Genomic DNA, 18440 nt, shown 5'->3' with positions numbered 1-18440 from the left:
CCCGGACCCAAATATACGTTGCACTCATTTCAGGCATGGCGTCCTTCAACTGCTGGAGTTTGTGATATAGTGACATTTAAAATCAAACATTTACACGTCTTGTGTTTTTATTTTATATGTTTTATTCTCCATAAAGCCGAGGACGTGTTTGACACAAAATGGCGACGAGGGCCGTGTGTCAGTTCCTGCAGCGCCGTAAGTAGCAGCTAGCTGCCGTTAACCTGGTTAGCGTTAGCACGTCATGACAGCTTGTAGCATCTTTTAGCTTCATTATTTTGTATGAAAGTAAGAAATAAGACAACGTTTAAACGCCGGAGCTCTGCTAAATGACAACACGTATACGAATTATAGATGGAAATAGTGGAAATGTCACGTCACCACACATATTAGCAGCTTTTTTAAAAAATGTTGTATGTTTGATATTGTTAATATTTAATACTCAAAATGGCCGTCAATTATTGTTTACCTACATGAAAAGTATTGTCATTTTCATCGTTAGCTTCTTTACCTGTGGATTTGCTAACATGAGCTTATTTAAATGACCTCAAAACTGTAATAAGTTGATTAATTCTTTTGTTGAATGGAATAATAGATCGAGAGCATTGATTCTAGCCTCTAATGTGAGTCAAAATACAAGAAACTTTGACGACCCGGAATGTAACTCAATTAATTGTTCGTTTGTTTTGGGTTTTTTGTCCCTAAAGTATTGGTAAATGGTGATTCCTACTCCTTGAACAATAGAGTCTCTGCATTGTCTTGTGATTCTGCAAATGCTTAATATTTCTGTAAGTTAATTGTTGACCTTTCTGTTGCTTTACCTTTAATTTGTCCTAATAAATTCCGTCAAAGCTCCTTAATCAAACCAAAAACGTTCAATTCACAAGCGTAAGAAACCAGAACCTTTTCACATTTAAGGAGAGTATTACAATTATAATTTTAACAAAATAAAATCAAATTATAATCTGTGATTTCTAATTATCTAAATCAACAGCCAAGTTTCTCAAATCAAGGTGAAATTTTTATCATGAATATGTTTATTTAGCACTCTTGTCTTTGCATCAAGAAGAAGTTTGTGACCCGGTCGGAATGAGGACTTGTCTGCATGGAGTTTGCATGTTCTATTCGTGTGAGCGTGGGTTTACATGCAGATTAGGCAAATCGGACGATCTTAGTGAGAGGATGGTTGTTTGTTTCTCCGCCCTTTGCCCTATGTCAGCTGAGATTGGCACTCTCATGTGCAGGATAAAGCAGTAGAAGATGAATGAATGTCTCTGTTCTCTGGATTCACTGTGGCTTCTCTCTCGTCCCTCTGAAGGCTATGCGTCCGCTGCAGCCGCCGTGCGTCCACCAGTCGCCGAGGTCCGCAGCCAACGCAACGCTGTCTTCTCCAGGGAGCAGGCCCGACAGAGAGCACTGTACCCTCGCATTGAGAAGATCGAGGTGTCCATGCAGGGGCCGGGACTGGGTGGTACACTGCTCATCATGAACAGGGGCGTGTCCACGCCACTGAGCTGCGCACGGCGTAAGTGAAAGGGCAGGGTTTGTGTTATCTCTTGTGTCGCTGTATAAATATGTACTTTTAATTTCATTAAAGAACGTCTCTTTTTCTCTCAGACTTGACAGATTACCATGTGACTAATTCAGTGTTGGCTCTGGTCGACGGGGAAATATGGCCTCTACATCAGCCTCTCACCCGCTCGTGCTCACTCACCCTGCTCACATTTAAAGAAAATGACCCAACACTGGTCAACCAGGTATTCTTACAACACAAGTGTTATTATACTGAACAAAAATGTCTGGGATATTTAGCTCCTCTGCTTATTTCAAGAGAAACAGGACTCCTTTTGTTACTTGAGTGTAAATGTCTCGTTCTTCCAGGCCTACTGGCGTTCCTGTGCGGCCTTACTGGGTCAGATGCTGGAAACTGCCTTCAAGGACAATTTTACTGTGGAGCTGCTCAGTGTACCTGAGGTTCCAGGTACAGGAGCTCCTTTCCTTCTCAGTCTAGAGTCTATTCAGACTTGGAAATCAATGAAATGATTTATTCTCAGTGAAAAACCTCACTGCTTTTAGACAGAAAACCTAAATCTCAAAGTCTATCCACACGGAAATGGGTGTAGGTGAATCTGCATAGTTTTTTTTGTATCTTATTGCTGCTTCTTTTACACATAAATGGCATTTTGGGAGGCGTGAAATTATCATTTTTGATCCAAGAGTCAGCCTGAAAAAAACACTGGATTTCACGAGGACACAACGTCATGTCCTCAGCGACGGTGAAGAAAACAAACAAGTGTTGACGATTAACTGTGAAATTTAAGCGTTAAATAAGGGGAGGAGTAAACAAACACCTATTTTCATAGACACTATTTTTTAACTTCCACATTATGTTATTATAATGTGTACAATGTCGTCTTCTCCATTTTTGGTGTAGTGTTACAGCGCCACTTACAGGTGTGGCCTATGTACTACAGTGTTTTAAGTCCTTTTGGGAGTGGGGGTTTCGTGTGGATGGGGACTGAAGCGATGCTGTGTTTACAGGAAACCTTTTCAAAACAAGAAAGAAAAAGATCCTTTTGGATCATGTGGCCTTAGGTGTGTCAGGCTTTACCTCCACCTGGTGGACTGAAAACCATGTTTTGGTTGTAAACACAGCCGTAGTAGTGTCTGTTTTCAGATTAAATAGAATGGAAACATAAATAAACTTTCACGTGTTTATTGGTAATGACTGTTATTTCTCCACAGTCACCTCAGGAGCTTTCTGCTGTGATGTGGCACTTGACCCTCAGCTGGATTCATGGACTCCCTCTGAGGTGTGTGTGTTTGTAATTACTGAGTTTGTTTCCATCTATTTCTAAAAGACCTGGTATTAAAACAGTAGAATATAAATAATAGTTGTATTTGCCCTCTTTCTGATTTCTTCCTCTTTTGCATATTTGTCACACATAACAGTTCCAGATCACCACACTAAATTAATATTGGGCAGCAAGATGTTTTCTGGCAAATGTGAGACAGCAATGGTTTTGGCCTGAAAACTCTCATCTCATGGAAGCCATTTTGCCTTTTATCTTTTTTTATTGTCGAGTCACGTCCGCTGACCTCAACTGAGGCAAGTGAGGCCTGCAGTTGTTTAAATGTTGGATGAGTCACGGCTGAGTCACGGATGCCTTCTGTTCTGTTTTCTTCATTTGTAGTTAATGCCTCAAGGTTTATTCCACAGGTAAAAGTGAACTTATAGTAAATGTGGTTAATCTCAGTTAATAATTAAGCTGACATTTTCTTCCTTTTTAATAAATACAATTCTCATTTCATGTATCGGATTTATTTGGCTAATATTAAAATTAGTTTGATGATCTGAAACTTTTAGGTGTGAGATATATGCAATATTTTTTTTAAATTGTAGTTCAGATTACAGAAGAGTTCACTGCTCACTGCTCACTGCGTTGTTTTCTCTCCAGGAGACGCTGCGTTCCATGACTCGTGGTGCTCAGCAGCTCATCCACCAGGACCTGGCATGGGAACCTCTGGAGGTGGTGCCCTCTGTGGCGCTGGAGGCCTTCTCACACAGCAGGTGAACACACTCATGTTCCATCCATTAATCCATCCATCTTCTACCACTTTATCCTCCACATGAGGGTCGCTCGCTGGTGCCAATCCCAGCTGACATAGGGGGCCAAGACGCCGCATAGAGAGAAACAACTCACACCTACGGTCAATTTGCAGTGTCCAATTTACCTAATCCCCAAATGTTTTTGGACTGTGGGAGGAAACCGGAGAACCCATGACATCTGTCACCCCGTTAATTGCTTGGGTTGATTCGGCAGACTCAATCTTTATGCTGCTTTTCTTCACTTCACACCTCAGTCGTACTCTCTGATTCTCCTTCTCTCTTTCACCTTCTTTCATGAAACTCGCTGTTAAATATTTTCTCTCTTTTTTCTTTTTGTTTCACTAGGTATAAACAGGAGGAGGTGGAACAGAAGGCGGCACAGAGCGCTAAAGGCACAGTAATGCTCTACAGGTGACGTAACTCACTCAACATACCTTTCAGAATCCTCACCGCCTGACATCCTCGGGTTTGTCACTTCTCTTTGCTTCCAAAACTGAGGCTTTAAATAAAAAAGGGTCTGAGGTTTTGGCATTTTTACTTTTATTGACATTTGGTTTCAAATCACTTTCACTTGTTTTTGTACCAGAGTTTCCTGCATTTGCTCTGTGTGTGTTTTTATTTATACGTCTTGTGTTTTGCTCTCCTCTCAGATGTGGTGACCATGTGCTGTTGAGTGGGGGCCCTCTGGTGGCCAGGACGGGGCTGTGCTCGCAGTACGAGGTGACGGCTCTGCACAGTCTGGGACGAGGACCGTGCGGCCTTCACCGCCGAGCTCAGGGCCTCTCGCTGCCTCTGCAGCTGCAGGTGCTGACGTCTCAGAAGCTTTTGGAAGTCTTGATCAGGGAAAACTGTATTCGTTCAATCCTTTTGTTAAGATTTTAGGAGGTGTTTTTGAAACTGATTAGATCAATCTTTTATTTCCTGTCACACAAGCCTCTGACACATGAAAACAAGCGCTCCTCCTCTCTGTGTCACTGTATGTGATTAAAACCCAGTGGAACAATATGAGCCGAGGACTGAGGTCCACCTTCTTAATGATGATTCATCGCTGAGCAGTTTAATCTCCTCACAGCCACGGTGATTTCACTTCTAAGCCATAAAATCTAGATTCTTATTTTTCCCCAGAATTGTCCTGCTCATTTTTCAAATAAATTGTCGTCCTCTAGAACGTCATCGATGATTATTAATGACGTCTGTGTTGCCAGGAAAAGGCGTTTAATGGTCGTTTCTAATATCAAATGTGTTCTTGCAGAAGGGTGAGGTGCAGTTAAAGTGAATCTTCTCTCTCTCCTCTCTGCTCAGGCTCATCACACAGTCTGGAGGAAACTGAGGCAGCGAGCAGAGAAACTGGTAAGGAGGGTCGATGTTGGTTTTCTTTACTTTCCTCACACTGAACGGCAGTGACGCTCATCTGTTAGTCCGGTTCCAGAGGCTTCCATGATCCACTTTCAGCCGTCCTGCTCTCTGGCTGCAGCCATCACGTCACATTTTTTAACAGAGCTGCCAGAGGTGAAAATTTAACGCTGCTATTTTTATTGCGTTGCATTTATATTTTGGCAGAAAAACACACACACGCACACACAGAGAGATGCAGTGTGATGTGAGTAAAGTGTTGAGGAGAAACCAGGTCTCGTCGTCCTTCTCGCGGAGGACAGACTTCTCTCTGAACTCCACTTCAAAGACACACGGATCCAAAAAAAAGGAGTATTTTTAACTCTCTTTCCAGATGTTATTCATCGCGACACTCTTAGATTGTTTGACTCTAAATTCTTCAAACTCAAACGAGTTCACTTCGCTGCCTCTCTGACTTTCTCTCTGTAACTGATTGCGTAATGAAGAGAAAAAAGAAAGAGTTGGAGTCAAAAATAGACTTGATTTGGCAACTGATGACATACTGTGCTCTGTGGCCTACATTTTATTTTCAGATCTGTTCATTCGGGGGAGTTGAAATAGCTTTAACTTTCTTAAAGACAAATGTGGCCGTCAGAGTTGGACGAACATATATTTCTAAAGTTTTTTGGACGCTTGTCTTTCTGGCTTTAAGACAAGCTGAGGATTAGCATGCAGAGCTGCTACAGCAGCAGCTGGACTTTGGTTTTATGGTGTGGGAAAAAAAAGGACACTTCCATATTATCACCTGCTACAGGAGTGTGTGTGTGTGTGTGTGTATATGATGAATGCAGACATCTTGTCCTTTTTGTCCCGTGCGTTTGCAGAGCGTCGGTGCCAGTAATCAGGAAAAGTAAAGCAGTCGTAGAAGTTGTCTGAAGGTCATTGTTACAGCAGGATTATTACCGCGTGTTGGCAAACTGAGCTTGAAGGGATTGTTAAGGGTTTTTGGACTCTTGCGTCGGGGTCTGACACGTAGTCGAGACTGAGAACAAGGACAACGGGGAGAAAATTGGTTTTAGCCACTTAACAAAGTGTTCAACTTCCGTCTGCAACATGTTTTTTTGCTTTATTTCACTGTTGGACAAACTTTTCTGACAGAAAACTAAAGTTTAGAAAACACTCGCTCTCCCACACCAAACCCCATAGAGAAAATCAGTGTTTTTAGCTCATGTTGACACAGGAGCTGCTGGTTTACTGCTGCCCCCTGTGGTCAGTTTGTGTCACTCACGTTAATTTGAACAAAGTATTTCAGACACAGAATTGACAGAATAACACATTTGAACTTAATGATGAAGGCAGCAGTCGCTCAACAACTCCTATGTGCTGTGATGTTAAAATCACTCATTTTCTCTATGGGGTTTGGTGCAAATTGTGATATTATTGAGATTGTAGAAAACTTGTTTTAATCACTTTGATCTCACTTTTTGGTGAGAAAAATACATGATAAAACACACCATGATTGTACAAACACAGTTTCCTTGAAGAAACAATGTAAATATATTAAAGTATTATTAATTTATTGACTTGCTGTTGAAGTTGAATCGGCAGCTTGTATTTTTCCATTTTTAATATAATCTACTGCAGCTCTGTGGATTAGCTCGACAATATCGCAACTTTTACATCACGACCGCTATTAATCCAGCGTTCTGTGTTTAAATCGGTGCTCCTTAAATGTTTTTAAAGCTTCCTTTTTATTCGTGTGCATTATCTCCATTTCACCGAGCACAACTTGCCAGAAACCAGCTTTTAGAAGCAGTGAGGCGTGCGCTCACGCGTGTGTGTGTGTGTGTGTTTGGAGCGGCTGCAGACGGCGGGAAGCTTGTTCCCCCGTCTACCTCCAGCTGGCGCTCAAACACTGCCGCCCACATTTCAAACTGATTCTCCCAAATTTTCCCAGTGGGGGGGACACATCGTGTCACTGCACTAACATCGCCGTGGAAACGGCGTCTTTTGACCAAGACGTGTTTTGAAAAAAACAAACAAAGGTCAGAAATGTAACGTGTGTTTTTCTGCACAGGTGAAGGAGTCGAGGTGTGAAGAAGTGACTACGTCCTCTGCTCCTGATTCAACTCCGCCTCCGACCGGACAGTGACGACCTTGGTTTAACCCTCTACACACACACACACCCTCTCTCTGACATGTATCTGAAGTTACTTTGTTCAATAAATGTGTAAAAAAAAATATATTTTACTTGAGGAATTGTTTCAAAGTCAAAGTGTTGCAGATTTTAACTCTCCCTGGAGTGATGTGTGTGTGTGTGTGTGTGTGTGTGTGTGTGTGTGTGTGTGTGTGTGTGTGTGTGTGTGTGTGTGTGTGTGTGTCAGCAGTTTGTTTAACGAAAAAGTGTCGCGTGTGTGTGTAGGCTGAAGGTCGGGCCTTCGAGCAGCTGTTGTGTCTGTATCGCCCGTCAAACAGGTGGCTCTCAATCCACAGAGAGTGTTGTAAGGACGAGTGTGAGAAAGTGTGAGCGAGCTTTGGGCTTCCACTTTCACTTTTTTTCCCAGAATCCCAGAAACGCTCACACTTTCTTCTCTTTTTTCCTCCTCTAACTACATTCCTGATATTCGTCCTTTTACTTTAACTTTGAATCAGACAACTCTTGTGTTAGAGCTGCACCTATTCAAAGAGCATGAAACAAAGCATAGAAATATATAAGAATAATAAACATCATTGAATAATTCACTGTAAATCTATATTTATATATATCACCAAGTCTACATCTCACTACAGTTGACTCATCACTTCCAATAAAAGTGAGCCAGGCAAGCTGTTCCCCTTCCACGTCCAGTTTTAATGAGGTAGTTTACTGTAGTTGAGATACTGACTTTGCCAAGTTGCCACCATCTTCAAGACGCAGCAGAAGGAACATGGCTGCTAGGAAATAAACAGATTTTAGCCACTTCACCAAAAGACGTGCCCAATTAATTTTGTGCCAGCTTAATATAAATATGTTTGCCACTTTTTCTCACTGTTTAACAGCCTTTTTTCCATCTGGAACGGGAAGTCTCTATCCTTCACCAAAGTCCATGGAGAAAATCAGCGTTTTAAGCCCACATGGACACAGCAGCTGCTGGTCTACTGCTGCCTCGTTTTGTAAGTTTACACCACTGAGTTCCATCTGAACAAAGGCTTTTAAACACAGAAATCACACAAATACACCTCTGGATTTATTGACCGAAGCAGCAGTGGATCACCAACTCCTGTGTTGCCGTGATGTAAAATCATTGGTTTTCTCTATGGAGTTTGGTGCGGGGGTTTACGGAGTGACACAAACTTCAGTCTCCAGTCAGAAAATGTCGTCTAACGTCAAGAAACATATTGTTAAGTTAACATAGACGTGAGCAGGTGTCGTTTTTATGAAATGGCTCGTGTCTTTGGCCGAACCGGAGCTTTAATCTCATGTTTAATAGCCTTATTTTGAAAGAGGCTCAGCATTTGTGGCTTAAGAGACACCTGCTGATGTTTAATCACCAACAGTGACAGTAAGACAATTGAGCAGTTCCCTGCAGGCTGTACTCGCTCCCTCCCCCGTGTGTTTACATTACAGATCCCAGTCTGATATCTGAACCCCTCTCTCTTCTTCCCTGTGTGTCTTTGTACAAATTCATCTGAAAGCACATAAAATTTAGGGAGGGAGGGGGCAAAAAAACAACACCCTTTTTCTCCTCACGTGAGCTGAGCACACTTGTAATATTATCTCTCATTGAAGGGGAAACCACTCAAAAAAAAGTTAACCACTGTGCAGCTGCTGCTCCCACTCAAGTGTCCTGCTGCCCCCACCACACACACACACACACACACACACGTACAGTGTATGCGACACACCCATACACATATGCCTCCGTCTTAGCACCAGAGCCAAATGAGATGTTTGTATCAGTGCCCGAATTCCTCGGGGACTGCTGCTCGAATGTGATGATATTTAAATAGCTACAAAAACTCTTCAGAATAAAGCAGTCCTGCCACTTTATCTGTTACTAATCTGCGAGTGTGTCATTTAACACCTGCTTAGTCAACAGTCCTGCACTGTGGAGTCACTGAAACAGTAGGTGGTGTGTTTTTGTTTACCTCCGTTTTAATGACCCCCCCGTCACCGACCTCTGCTGACATGTAACACGACATGTGTCTTCATCTTCCTTTCCACTGTGTTTCCCTGCACAAGGCTCGCTGAATAAAGCCTACAATACCTTGAAAAATAAGTTTGCTGCAGCGTTTTGTGTCGCCCTGTAAACCCGATCACTGTCCTGCACCAAAGTCCATTGAGAAAATCAGTGTTTTTAGCTTCTAGGGATACAGGAGTTGTTGATCCACTCCGACCTCCATCAGTAACTTCAAATGTCTTATTTTGTGACTTCGGCAATTGAAAACCATAATTCAGATTTACCTTAAGTGACACAAACCTATTAAATGAGGCAGCATTAAACCAGCAGCTCCTGTGTCTGTGAGCTTAAATCACTGATTTTTTCTATGGGGTTTGGTGTGGAAGAGTGAGGGGTTTATAAACTTTAGTTTCCTTTTGGAAAAGTCTGTCTAACAGTGAGATAAAGATGTGATTTAAGATGACTTGTTAGGGTTTATCTTGGGGTTTTTTGTTGCCATGTTTTCACCACATCCCATAGAGAAACTCTTCATTTTTAGCTCACGTGGACACAGGTCTACTGGTCTACTGTGGTGAGTTTGTGTCTCTGAGGAGAATCTGTATGAAGGTTTTCAAATACCGAAGTCACAAAATAAGACATTTGAACTTTACTGATGGAGACAGCAGTGGATCAACAACTCCTGTGTGCTGTGATGTTAAAATCTGTGATTTTCTCTGGGTGTGAGAGAGTGAGCGGTTTACAGACTTCAGTTTCCTGTTGGAAAAGTTTGTCTAACAGTGAGTTAAAGCTTTATTCTCCAGATATTGTCGACTTAAACGGACATATTTGGTCAGAAATCGTGTTGGACACAGTTGTTGGAGGGACATTTTGGACTTTTGACCCTTTTAAAAAACACATTCTGACTTAATCTACGTGTTTCGTAACGGTAGAAGTGAAAACCCTCCGAGGTCAAATCGGGTCTCATTCCTGACGAGGTGAGTCAGTGTAGTGCGCGTCTTGGACACGGCGCTGCGCTGCGCTCTCGGCGCTCCGCTCCACTCCACTCTCCTCCTCCTCCTCCTCCTCCTCTTCTCAGAACTCACCCCGCCCTCCCTCCATCTCTATCTCTATCTCCACCTCAGTCAGCGCCGGGATCGCTCAACGCGAGAATAGAGGACATTGTCCCGCGTCTGTTGTCAGTAACCGTCCCGCTCTTCCCTCTTCTTCTCCAGGACACCGCGGTCTCCACAGCCTGCCGTCCCCGCGACCGCGCGCCCCCTGCGCTGCGACGCCCCGCGCCGGGTCGCTCCGGTCGCATTCCCCTGGAGAGCAGCAGGTTCCTCCCCTGGAAGCTGGATGAATCATTGTGGAGTTGGGAACAAGTGCGAGAAGAAAGCCGAGGCTCGGGATCTGCCTCCTCGCTGCGTCCAGAGAAGAGAAGAAGACTCGGCCAGAGGGGACGATCATGGAGGGGACGTCCCTGTGTCTGTCCTTTGTCATTTTACTCCTGCAATGTAAGTAAAGACATGAACAAGTGTTGATGAAAACTCACTGAAGAAGAGCAGCTCCTCTGTATTTTAACTGAAACTTCAATTACCTGAACTCCTTATTTGTATTAATACACTTAAAACATGTTATAATACAAATAGAAACGTCTTTTTTTTTTTTTAAGAGTCCATTTTCAAAGAAAAAGTAGTAGAAAAAGTAAAATCTTAAAGGATACTTGAGTTTTTCTTGTAGGTGTGGTTGTATGAGGTATTGCCTCTAAATAAAATCCACCCCTGCCTTTCTGTAATATCTTAAGAATGTGATCACCGGCTTTTCCAGCTGGAAACAAGTTTTTAGTCGGTCCACAGATGCTTGTTCACACGTAAAAGCAGATTTCATCCTTTTAACTAAATGTTCACATCATACAATCTATGTCCATGATATCTTAAGAATACATTTGCCTCTTTTTTCCACTGATATTCAGCCTTTTCTGATTGGAAAATCACTAATATTTTTCTGCACCAAACCCCATTGAGAAAATCAGCGATTTTACCTCACAGCAGACAGGAACTGTTGATCCACTGCAGCCTCCATCAGTAACTTCACATTTTTGCAAAGTCTTATTTTGCAAAATTCTGTGTTTGAAATCCTTCGTTCAGATTTACCTCAGTAACAAACTGACCACAGGGGGCAGCAGTAGACCAGCAGCTCCTGTGTCCCAGTGAGCTAAAATCGCATGTTTTCTCTATGGGGTTTGGTGTGGGAGAGTTAGCGGATCACTAACTGCAGTTTTCTTTCGTAAAACGACTTGTAACGGCAAGACAAAGTAGAGAATATGTTGCAAAGTCATCGTAGGCTTATATTTTATTGGGTGACTCGTTTGTTAAGTGGCTAAATGGTGTATGATGACTGGTGTTGTTGTTATTCTGACACTGAGCTGGAGCCTGTAGCGCGAGCGTGGGCTGAGTCAGTTCTGCAAGTGTCCCTGCAGGTTTGGCCTGAGACAAAAGTTTGGCCTGCCGCCACCTGGAGGGTGTAGCAGGCGACGCGGACGGTGGCAGGTGGGCACAGGGTTTTTGGCAGAGGAGGGTGTGAAAACATGCGTGAGGTCAGTCAGTGTTTGGATTTCCACCAGAAAGTTCAAACTGTTTTGGTTATCGCAGCAGGACACTGAAGGCTGGAGAACCAAGACCTTTAAATGGACAAACAAAAAAAAGCATGCCCTTGAAAATAGCTGAGGACCCTTTCAGATTCTGGATATTTGGCAAGTTTTATATTTGTAGTAACAACAATGTAGTTTATGATGTTAAAAATTGTGTCCAAACTTGTCAGTTTAACAAAATTTGACCCTGTAGTGACGTCAGAAAAGCTCCTGTTTCGCTTGTTTCGACTTTGTTTTGTTTTTAATCTGAGTCGACACTCGTTGTGATTCATTTTGGTCCATTAACAGTTGACTGTCTGGATTTTCTCAGGCCATAATTTGAACAGAAAACTGTTTTCCTCAGGGTTTTTTGGTCTAGTTTTTCTCAAGGCCCCCCCGGACCCTTTCTCCTGGGGGCCCCCAGGCTTTTTAGAAACGCCCCTGCATGTGTGACATGAAGGGAAACGGACAGAGAGAGCGGTGACTGTTGTTCAGACGGGAGGGAGCAGCAGCAGCAGCAGCAGAGTGACAGAGATGTAATGAGACAGTCAGAGTGACTGATGCATATCTGCTGTGTGCCACCTGTCAGCCCACGAGGTCAAAGGTTACGAGTGTCGTGTTTTTGTCCAGTCCCGCTGTGGCATGGAACGAGACAAACATTTCCTGTCACAACTGTAAACTGTAAACTTACAGCATGCTTCTCATAGTTAATTGTTAAACATTCAGAATCATTCAAAAAAATGTTGCAAAATGATGTTATAAAACATTACTTATGTGACCAAAAATGTTGTAATGTTACAAAATAATAAAATATATAACTTAACGTACACAAAAAATGTTACCATACCATTTTTAAACAAAATATTAAACAAATCCAATCGTATGTCTTGAAAAATACGGTCTCCACATTGTGGCACCTCCAGAAAAATCACTAAGACTGTATGTTGGTGAGCGAAACGGCGTTTTCATGTCATTCAATGTGCAATATTGCGTTTTTTCCTCCGTTCACGGTTAACATGACGATGTAAAATCACCACGATCGACGTATTGTCAGTGATTTTTGATCACTTAACGAACCGCTGCTGCTAGTTAACGGACAATTAACTGCACACGCGTCACATGACGCTTTCAAGTGGACTTTCAATTGTTGTTTTTCAAAAAAAAAAGGAAAGGAAATAGTTTGGGTGGAACTCATCAGTCGCCAAAGACCCAACATCCCCCCATCGCCCTCACACACACACTGTGTCTGACCGAGACAGCTGTTGCTCACAGGGATACAGTCATACAGAGAGGCTTTGTTCACACACACACACACACACACACACACACACACACACACACACCGTCCTCGCCCTGTTTTCCTCTGCACCCCCCCACCCTGCGCGGCCTTGAAGCGCCTACGCCTCCCGCCCTCGTTATCTGTACCACACAGGACATTTCCTACGGGTCCATCTCCCTGTCCTCCCCCTTAATTTGTTCCTGTTAATTTGAATAAGTGCCTTAATTACGACTGCGCCGTTGCTTTTGACCTTTTCTGGCACCGTCCTGGCAGCAGCAGCAGCGGCAGCGGCAGCAGCAGCAGCAGCAGCAGCAGCAGCCGCCGCCCCAGACTCACAGTCACACTCGGTACAACCACGTACTGAGAGGCAGAGCTGCGTGCCAAGGAGTGAGCAAGCCATCTTTCTATTTTTGCTCAGGCAGGAGGGTGGCCGCCCCTCTGTGAGTTGAAGCTGTCGCAGTGTTTGCTTGATGTTAACGCCATGCACGAGATGTCTGTGTCACATCCTGTGTGGGTGTGTTTGTTTAATGCACGACACGAAGCATTTTAATGAGTATATTTGACGCTGTGTTGTGGGACGTTCTGAGACCGACATGAAAAACTTAATTTATTACAATCGAGATGAAGTTCTGCGCAATAAGTGCTTTTCTTTCCCCCTTTATTAATTTAAGTAAGATTTAGTGCGATAGTCAAACTACTCCAATACCACTTCCTCGCCACAAGGGCATGGTCGTCTTTAAAACGTTAGATTCAGATCTCTGTGTTTCTCAGACTTTCCCTTGGTTGAAGTTTGACCTGAAAGTTTCATACATGCTTTCTACAGGTCACAAAACACAGTCGTTCTGCTGCTGTATACACACAAACGCTCCCTTAGTCAGGTCTGATAGTTTTGCTTGACAGAGGCCAAGAGTTACACACTGCAGCTTTAACTGGTGACATTCGAAGACAAGGACATGGTACAAAACCACATTTTCTGAGACGTTAACAGCTACTTTTCTTGGTATTTTATGGCAGTTTAGCGCGTCTATAGAGTTGCATTAGTGCCTCCTTGTCCTTCTTTTGTGTCCTCACTTTTCATTTTTAACCTTTTCTTTTAGCAGCTTCTGCAGTCTGACGCAGTGGCTTGGCTGTTTGACGCTAACAGGCGCTGGCTGCTAGCTACAGTAGCTGCTAATGTGTGCCGTTGTGTGTGCATTCTTCCTTTTTGGTGTATTTATTGGTCAGTGCAACCAAAGATAACCTACATGGGGGCAACAGCATCCAAAGTTCTATCACGTTCATGGATGAAGTTTGTGTTTTAATGTTATATTTGTAAGTCGCTGATTTCCACTTTGGTACAGGAGAGTGAGCAGTTTACAAACGTTTCCTCTAAGAAAAGTCTTTCTAACATATTCTTAAGATTCTAATTATTTACTTTGTTCAAACATGTGAACAAAGGTAGAGAAAGGTGTTCCACAAGGTTCAATACTACTGTTTTTAGTGAAGCGTGAGCCTCTGTGTCTCAGGCTAGCTAGCGCTCTCAGCGCCGGCGGTGCAACGTCCCGCGCTCATGTTGCGTTCCGTTTGTTGGAATTGGAACTTGGAAGTCAGTATTCGGAAGTTTCACATAGTGCTGTTTGATTTTTATATGTAGACAAGTTGCTATGCTGTTTGTGTAGCCGAATATCATGCTAACAATGGCTATCCTGGGACATGTTTGTCCGTGGTCTTCTTCAACGTCTCTGATTATGGTTTAGACGGACTGAGAATCAAACTGTATTCAAACAATATTAATGCCGATATATCGTGCATCCCTACTAAAAACCTTTACTTGTAGTTGGTTACTTGTGTCTCATGTGACCTTGTTATTTGGAGGTAAAACATGTTTTGAAAATAAAGAAAGACATTCAAAAATTCAGCTTGCGTGATTTTCATTCTGTACAAACTTTTATCATCTCAGAAACTTTTTTTTAAAACATATATCGATATCGGTAGATATCGGTTATCGGCCATAGCAGCAATATTAATATCGGATATCGGCGGAAATAGTCATATCGGTGCATCCCTACTTTTAAGCATATCCAGATTTTATCTGTCTGTCTGGACAACTAAAACACCACATGAGATCCACTTTTCAAACCACATACGGAGGTGGTTTTCGATCCAGGCGATTCTGATCGGATTTTTACAGGTCTGTTTCGATCCTTTCCGAAATGTTTAAAAACATGCAGTGGAATCCCAGGGTTCTGCGTCCCAACAATGACAACAGTGACACAGACCCGGAGAGACAGGAGTTTAATTGGAGCTGTGTACATTTATTTTGTTGGGACTACTTGTTTTTCTAGACTAGACTAGACTAGACGACGTCTAATGGAACTGTGCTTCATACGTGGTTGACTTTTAAAACACCACGTGATCATTAACCACCATGCTGTGCTGAACCGATGCGAGCAGACCGTGTGTTTAATTAAGCCGACGGTTGAGTTCACCGTAGAGAAGCAGGAAGCGCGGAGGACGTATCGTGATTTAGTCACTGTGTGTGTTTCTCTGTGTGTGTGTGTGTGTGTGTGATGTTGTCAGCCCCGCTTCATTTCCTTCCTCTCAAAGTGAAAATCACGCTCCGAGTTGGCGGCAGACCTGCTCTCACACTGTGTGACAAGAGTCTCCCATTCACAGAGCCGCTGTCTGAAAGGATCTCCCTCTCCTTCAGTCCCACGCTCTCTTTTATTCATGCTCCTGCGGCTCCGCTGCTGTCCGCCCCTCCACCAACCTCCACCCGCTCCACTCCACTCTCCTCCACTCCATTTCATTTGTATTCTATTCTTAGCGCCGCTCATCTCTCCTTTGTCGCTTATTCTCATCCCTTTTTAATCTCATTGAATCTTCCCCCTGGTTTTGTTCATCCTTTAGTGAGACGGCTCTGTTCGGAGGGTGTCGAGGTACACGAGCCAAGGCAGCGGTAGACGCTAATCCTGTTACGGCGCCGCAAGTCAACACATGGCAGAGTGAGGGCAGAGCGTCTGCGGGGACGACGTCCCGCTTTAATTCACTTAGCCCCAAGTTTGACGGAGTGAAGCCGGAGGAAAATAGAGCCGAGCATTTAAAGATGGCATTGTTATTATTGTATGGGCTTTTGTTTATTGAAAAGGCCACACGATGAAAATAGAGACCTCTGGAACCCTCGGCTTATGAACTCTTTGTATGTTCGTACGTCAAATCCAACATGGCTGTCTTCCTGTTCTTTTCCACACTTCCTGTCCTTTGTCTCAGCTTTCCCTTCATTGTTCCCCCAACTGTTCTCCCCCTGCTTAAGTCTATAACATTTAGAAAATATGTTCCCAGCTTTTTCTCCCAATTAGTTCACTTTTTTTCGCTGGAAACTGAAGTTTTGAATCGGCTCACTCTCCCTGCACCAAAGCCCATAGAGGAAATCATCGATTTTAACATCACAGCACACAGGAGCTGTCGATCCACTGCTGCCTCCTTCATCAAGGTCACATGTGTTGTTTTGTGAATTCGGGGTTTGAAATCCCTCGTTCAGGTTTACCTCAGTGACACCACCTGACCACACGAGGCAGCAGTAGACCAGCAGCTCCTGTGTCGCCTTGAGATAAAATCGCTGATGTTCTGAATGGAGTTTGGTGCGGGAGAGTGAGTGATTTTCAAACTAAGATATAAACACGTAAAAACACGTTCCTGAGACACTGTAGACTGGAGCAGGATAGATAGATAGATAGATAGATAGATAGATAGATAGATAGATAGATAGATAAAATTTAAGAGTTTAATTGATCAAATCTGTTTTTGTGTACATTTGAACAACTGTAGAAGAAAGGTGTCCCACAGTGATCGATACCAGTGCCCTTTCAATTTACTCTGAAAACGTAATTTAAACTTTCTCTTTTGAGAGCGAGCGTTCGTGTCTCAGTCTGGCAAAGCCTTAAAAATCCCTTAAATCTGAATGCATGGTGTGTGTGTGTGTGTCCATTTTTACTTTCAAGAGTGTGTGAAGGTGAGTGAGCGTTTTCATTTCCCATAATGCCCTGAATAAATCTCCCCCGAGGTCCATTCAACATTTATTATGATGGACTTTTGTTAATTTGCGGACCTTTGAGGAGATGCCGAGTGTGAGAGGGTTTGTTTGTGACCTGCTTCTCCTTCAGGTCACCTTCACGTCGGCCACGTTTCACCCACATTTCACGGCAATAATCCGCTCCCTTAAACCAATCACCTCTCGCGGGGAGGAAACGGCAGCTCCCGCTTCCCCTTCCTGTTTGGAAGCGGTTATCAGTGACGCACAGATGGAGGAGGAAACAAACACGGACAGTGTGCCGTCCGCCTTCCTCTAATGCCCCTCATACATCAGGCTAATCTGGCGAGATGCTTGATGACCTTGTCCTAACCTGTGCTTAAGTAAACATACGGCGCGCCGCTGCTCCTTAACCCTGCAGGATTAGAGAGGAGGAGGATGAGGAGGAGGAGGAGGAGGACGTAATCCTGCCTTTCCCTTCCTTCACGTCCACGACAGACTGACGGCTGTGTCGGGCTCAGACATTAAGGATTCTCCTGCTGCAGCGAGGAACGAGTCACACAAATCACTGCTTCATCACAGATGACGAGCACTTCTGCTTTTCAACTGCTCCCTCCTGCTCTTACAGGCCTCCACCACTAGGGACAGGACAGCGTATGCGTTACTGTTGCTCTTTAAAACGCTGTCTCGCTCACCAACACACAGTCCTAGTCAAATATTTGTATATCATTAGAAAAGTGTTGTTAACATTACAACACTTTTACGTAACATAATTTTTATTGTATCATTAGATTTATTTTGGTAATGTAAGTAGTGTTGGAATATTGTTTTTTAAATTATGTTTTTGTAGCTTTACAACATTTTGCAGCCCTTTTTTGATAAGATAAGTAATGTTACTTTCATTTTATATATTTTTTTGTAGTCAATTATTTTTTGTCACATTAGTTACACATTTTTGTAAGATTACAACTTTTTTTAACACTTTTTTAACACTAACAAGTATTTTTTGTAATCAACATGTTTTTATAAGATTACAATATTGTGTCACATTTTTATTACATTAGTTCATCTGTATCAAATCAAATGACAAATATGGCAATAATTGTGGTCATTTTCTTCTTCTCCTGCATCCCCAGGTTCCCCGTCTGTCCCTGTTACCGTGTCGACCACCAAACACAAGGTGGAGGTGCGTGAGTTCTCAGGTAAAGACTCACAGACTCGCAGCTCATCTCACTTTTTTTATTTACTTTAACTGACCAACTTGTGATGAAGATGTGATTTACAGGCTTCTCTTGTGTTGCAGACGCGGTGCTGACCTGCCTGTTCCGCACTGAGCGAGACCAGAGTCCACGCATCGAGTGGAAGAAGAGGGGCAAAGATGTTTCCTTCGTCTACTTTGACGGACAATTCCGAGGTGACCGAAGAGCGTGACTTTGTTTTTCCTG

At 43.2% G+C, this 18440-nt stretch overlaps 2 protein-coding genes across 2 annotated transcripts; both read left to right on the top strand.

Moving 5' to 3' along the window:
• Positions 1-7233, top strand: mrpl39 (mitochondrial ribosomal protein L39). Its single transcript, XM_044018380.1, has 10 exons — positions 1-195; positions 1316-1522; positions 1615-1754; positions 1879-1978; positions 2743-2810; positions 3456-3568; positions 3953-4018; positions 4258-4411; positions 4910-4957; positions 7017-7233. The coding sequence occupies exons 1-10, from the start codon at positions 159-161 to the stop codon at positions 7089-7091; spliced, it is 1008 nt and encodes a 335-aa protein (XP_043874315.1). The 5' UTR covers positions 1-158; the 3' UTR covers positions 7092-7233.
• A 2957-nt stretch (positions 7234-10190) lies between these two features.
• Positions 10191-18440, top strand: LOC122786614 (junctional adhesion molecule 2A-like). The gene is made up of 3 exons (XM_044053043.1): positions 10191-10592; positions 18132-18197; positions 18299-18440. Exons 1-3 carry the CDS (start codon positions 10544-10546, stop codon positions 18424-18426), a joined length of 243 nt encoding a protein of 80 aa, XP_043908978.1. The 5' UTR covers positions 10191-10543; the 3' UTR covers positions 18427-18440.

The sequence above is a fragment of the Solea senegalensis genome, linkage group LG2 (genome assembly GCF_019176455.1).
Source record: "Solea senegalensis isolate Sse05_10M linkage group LG2, IFAPA_SoseM_1, whole genome shotgun sequence".
Classification (NCBI taxonomy): Eukaryota; Metazoa; Chordata; class Actinopteri; order Pleuronectiformes; family Soleidae; genus Solea; species Solea senegalensis.
The sequence above is the reverse complement of the archived record's forward strand: the minus strand, read 5'-3'. Positions and strand labels throughout refer to the sequence as shown.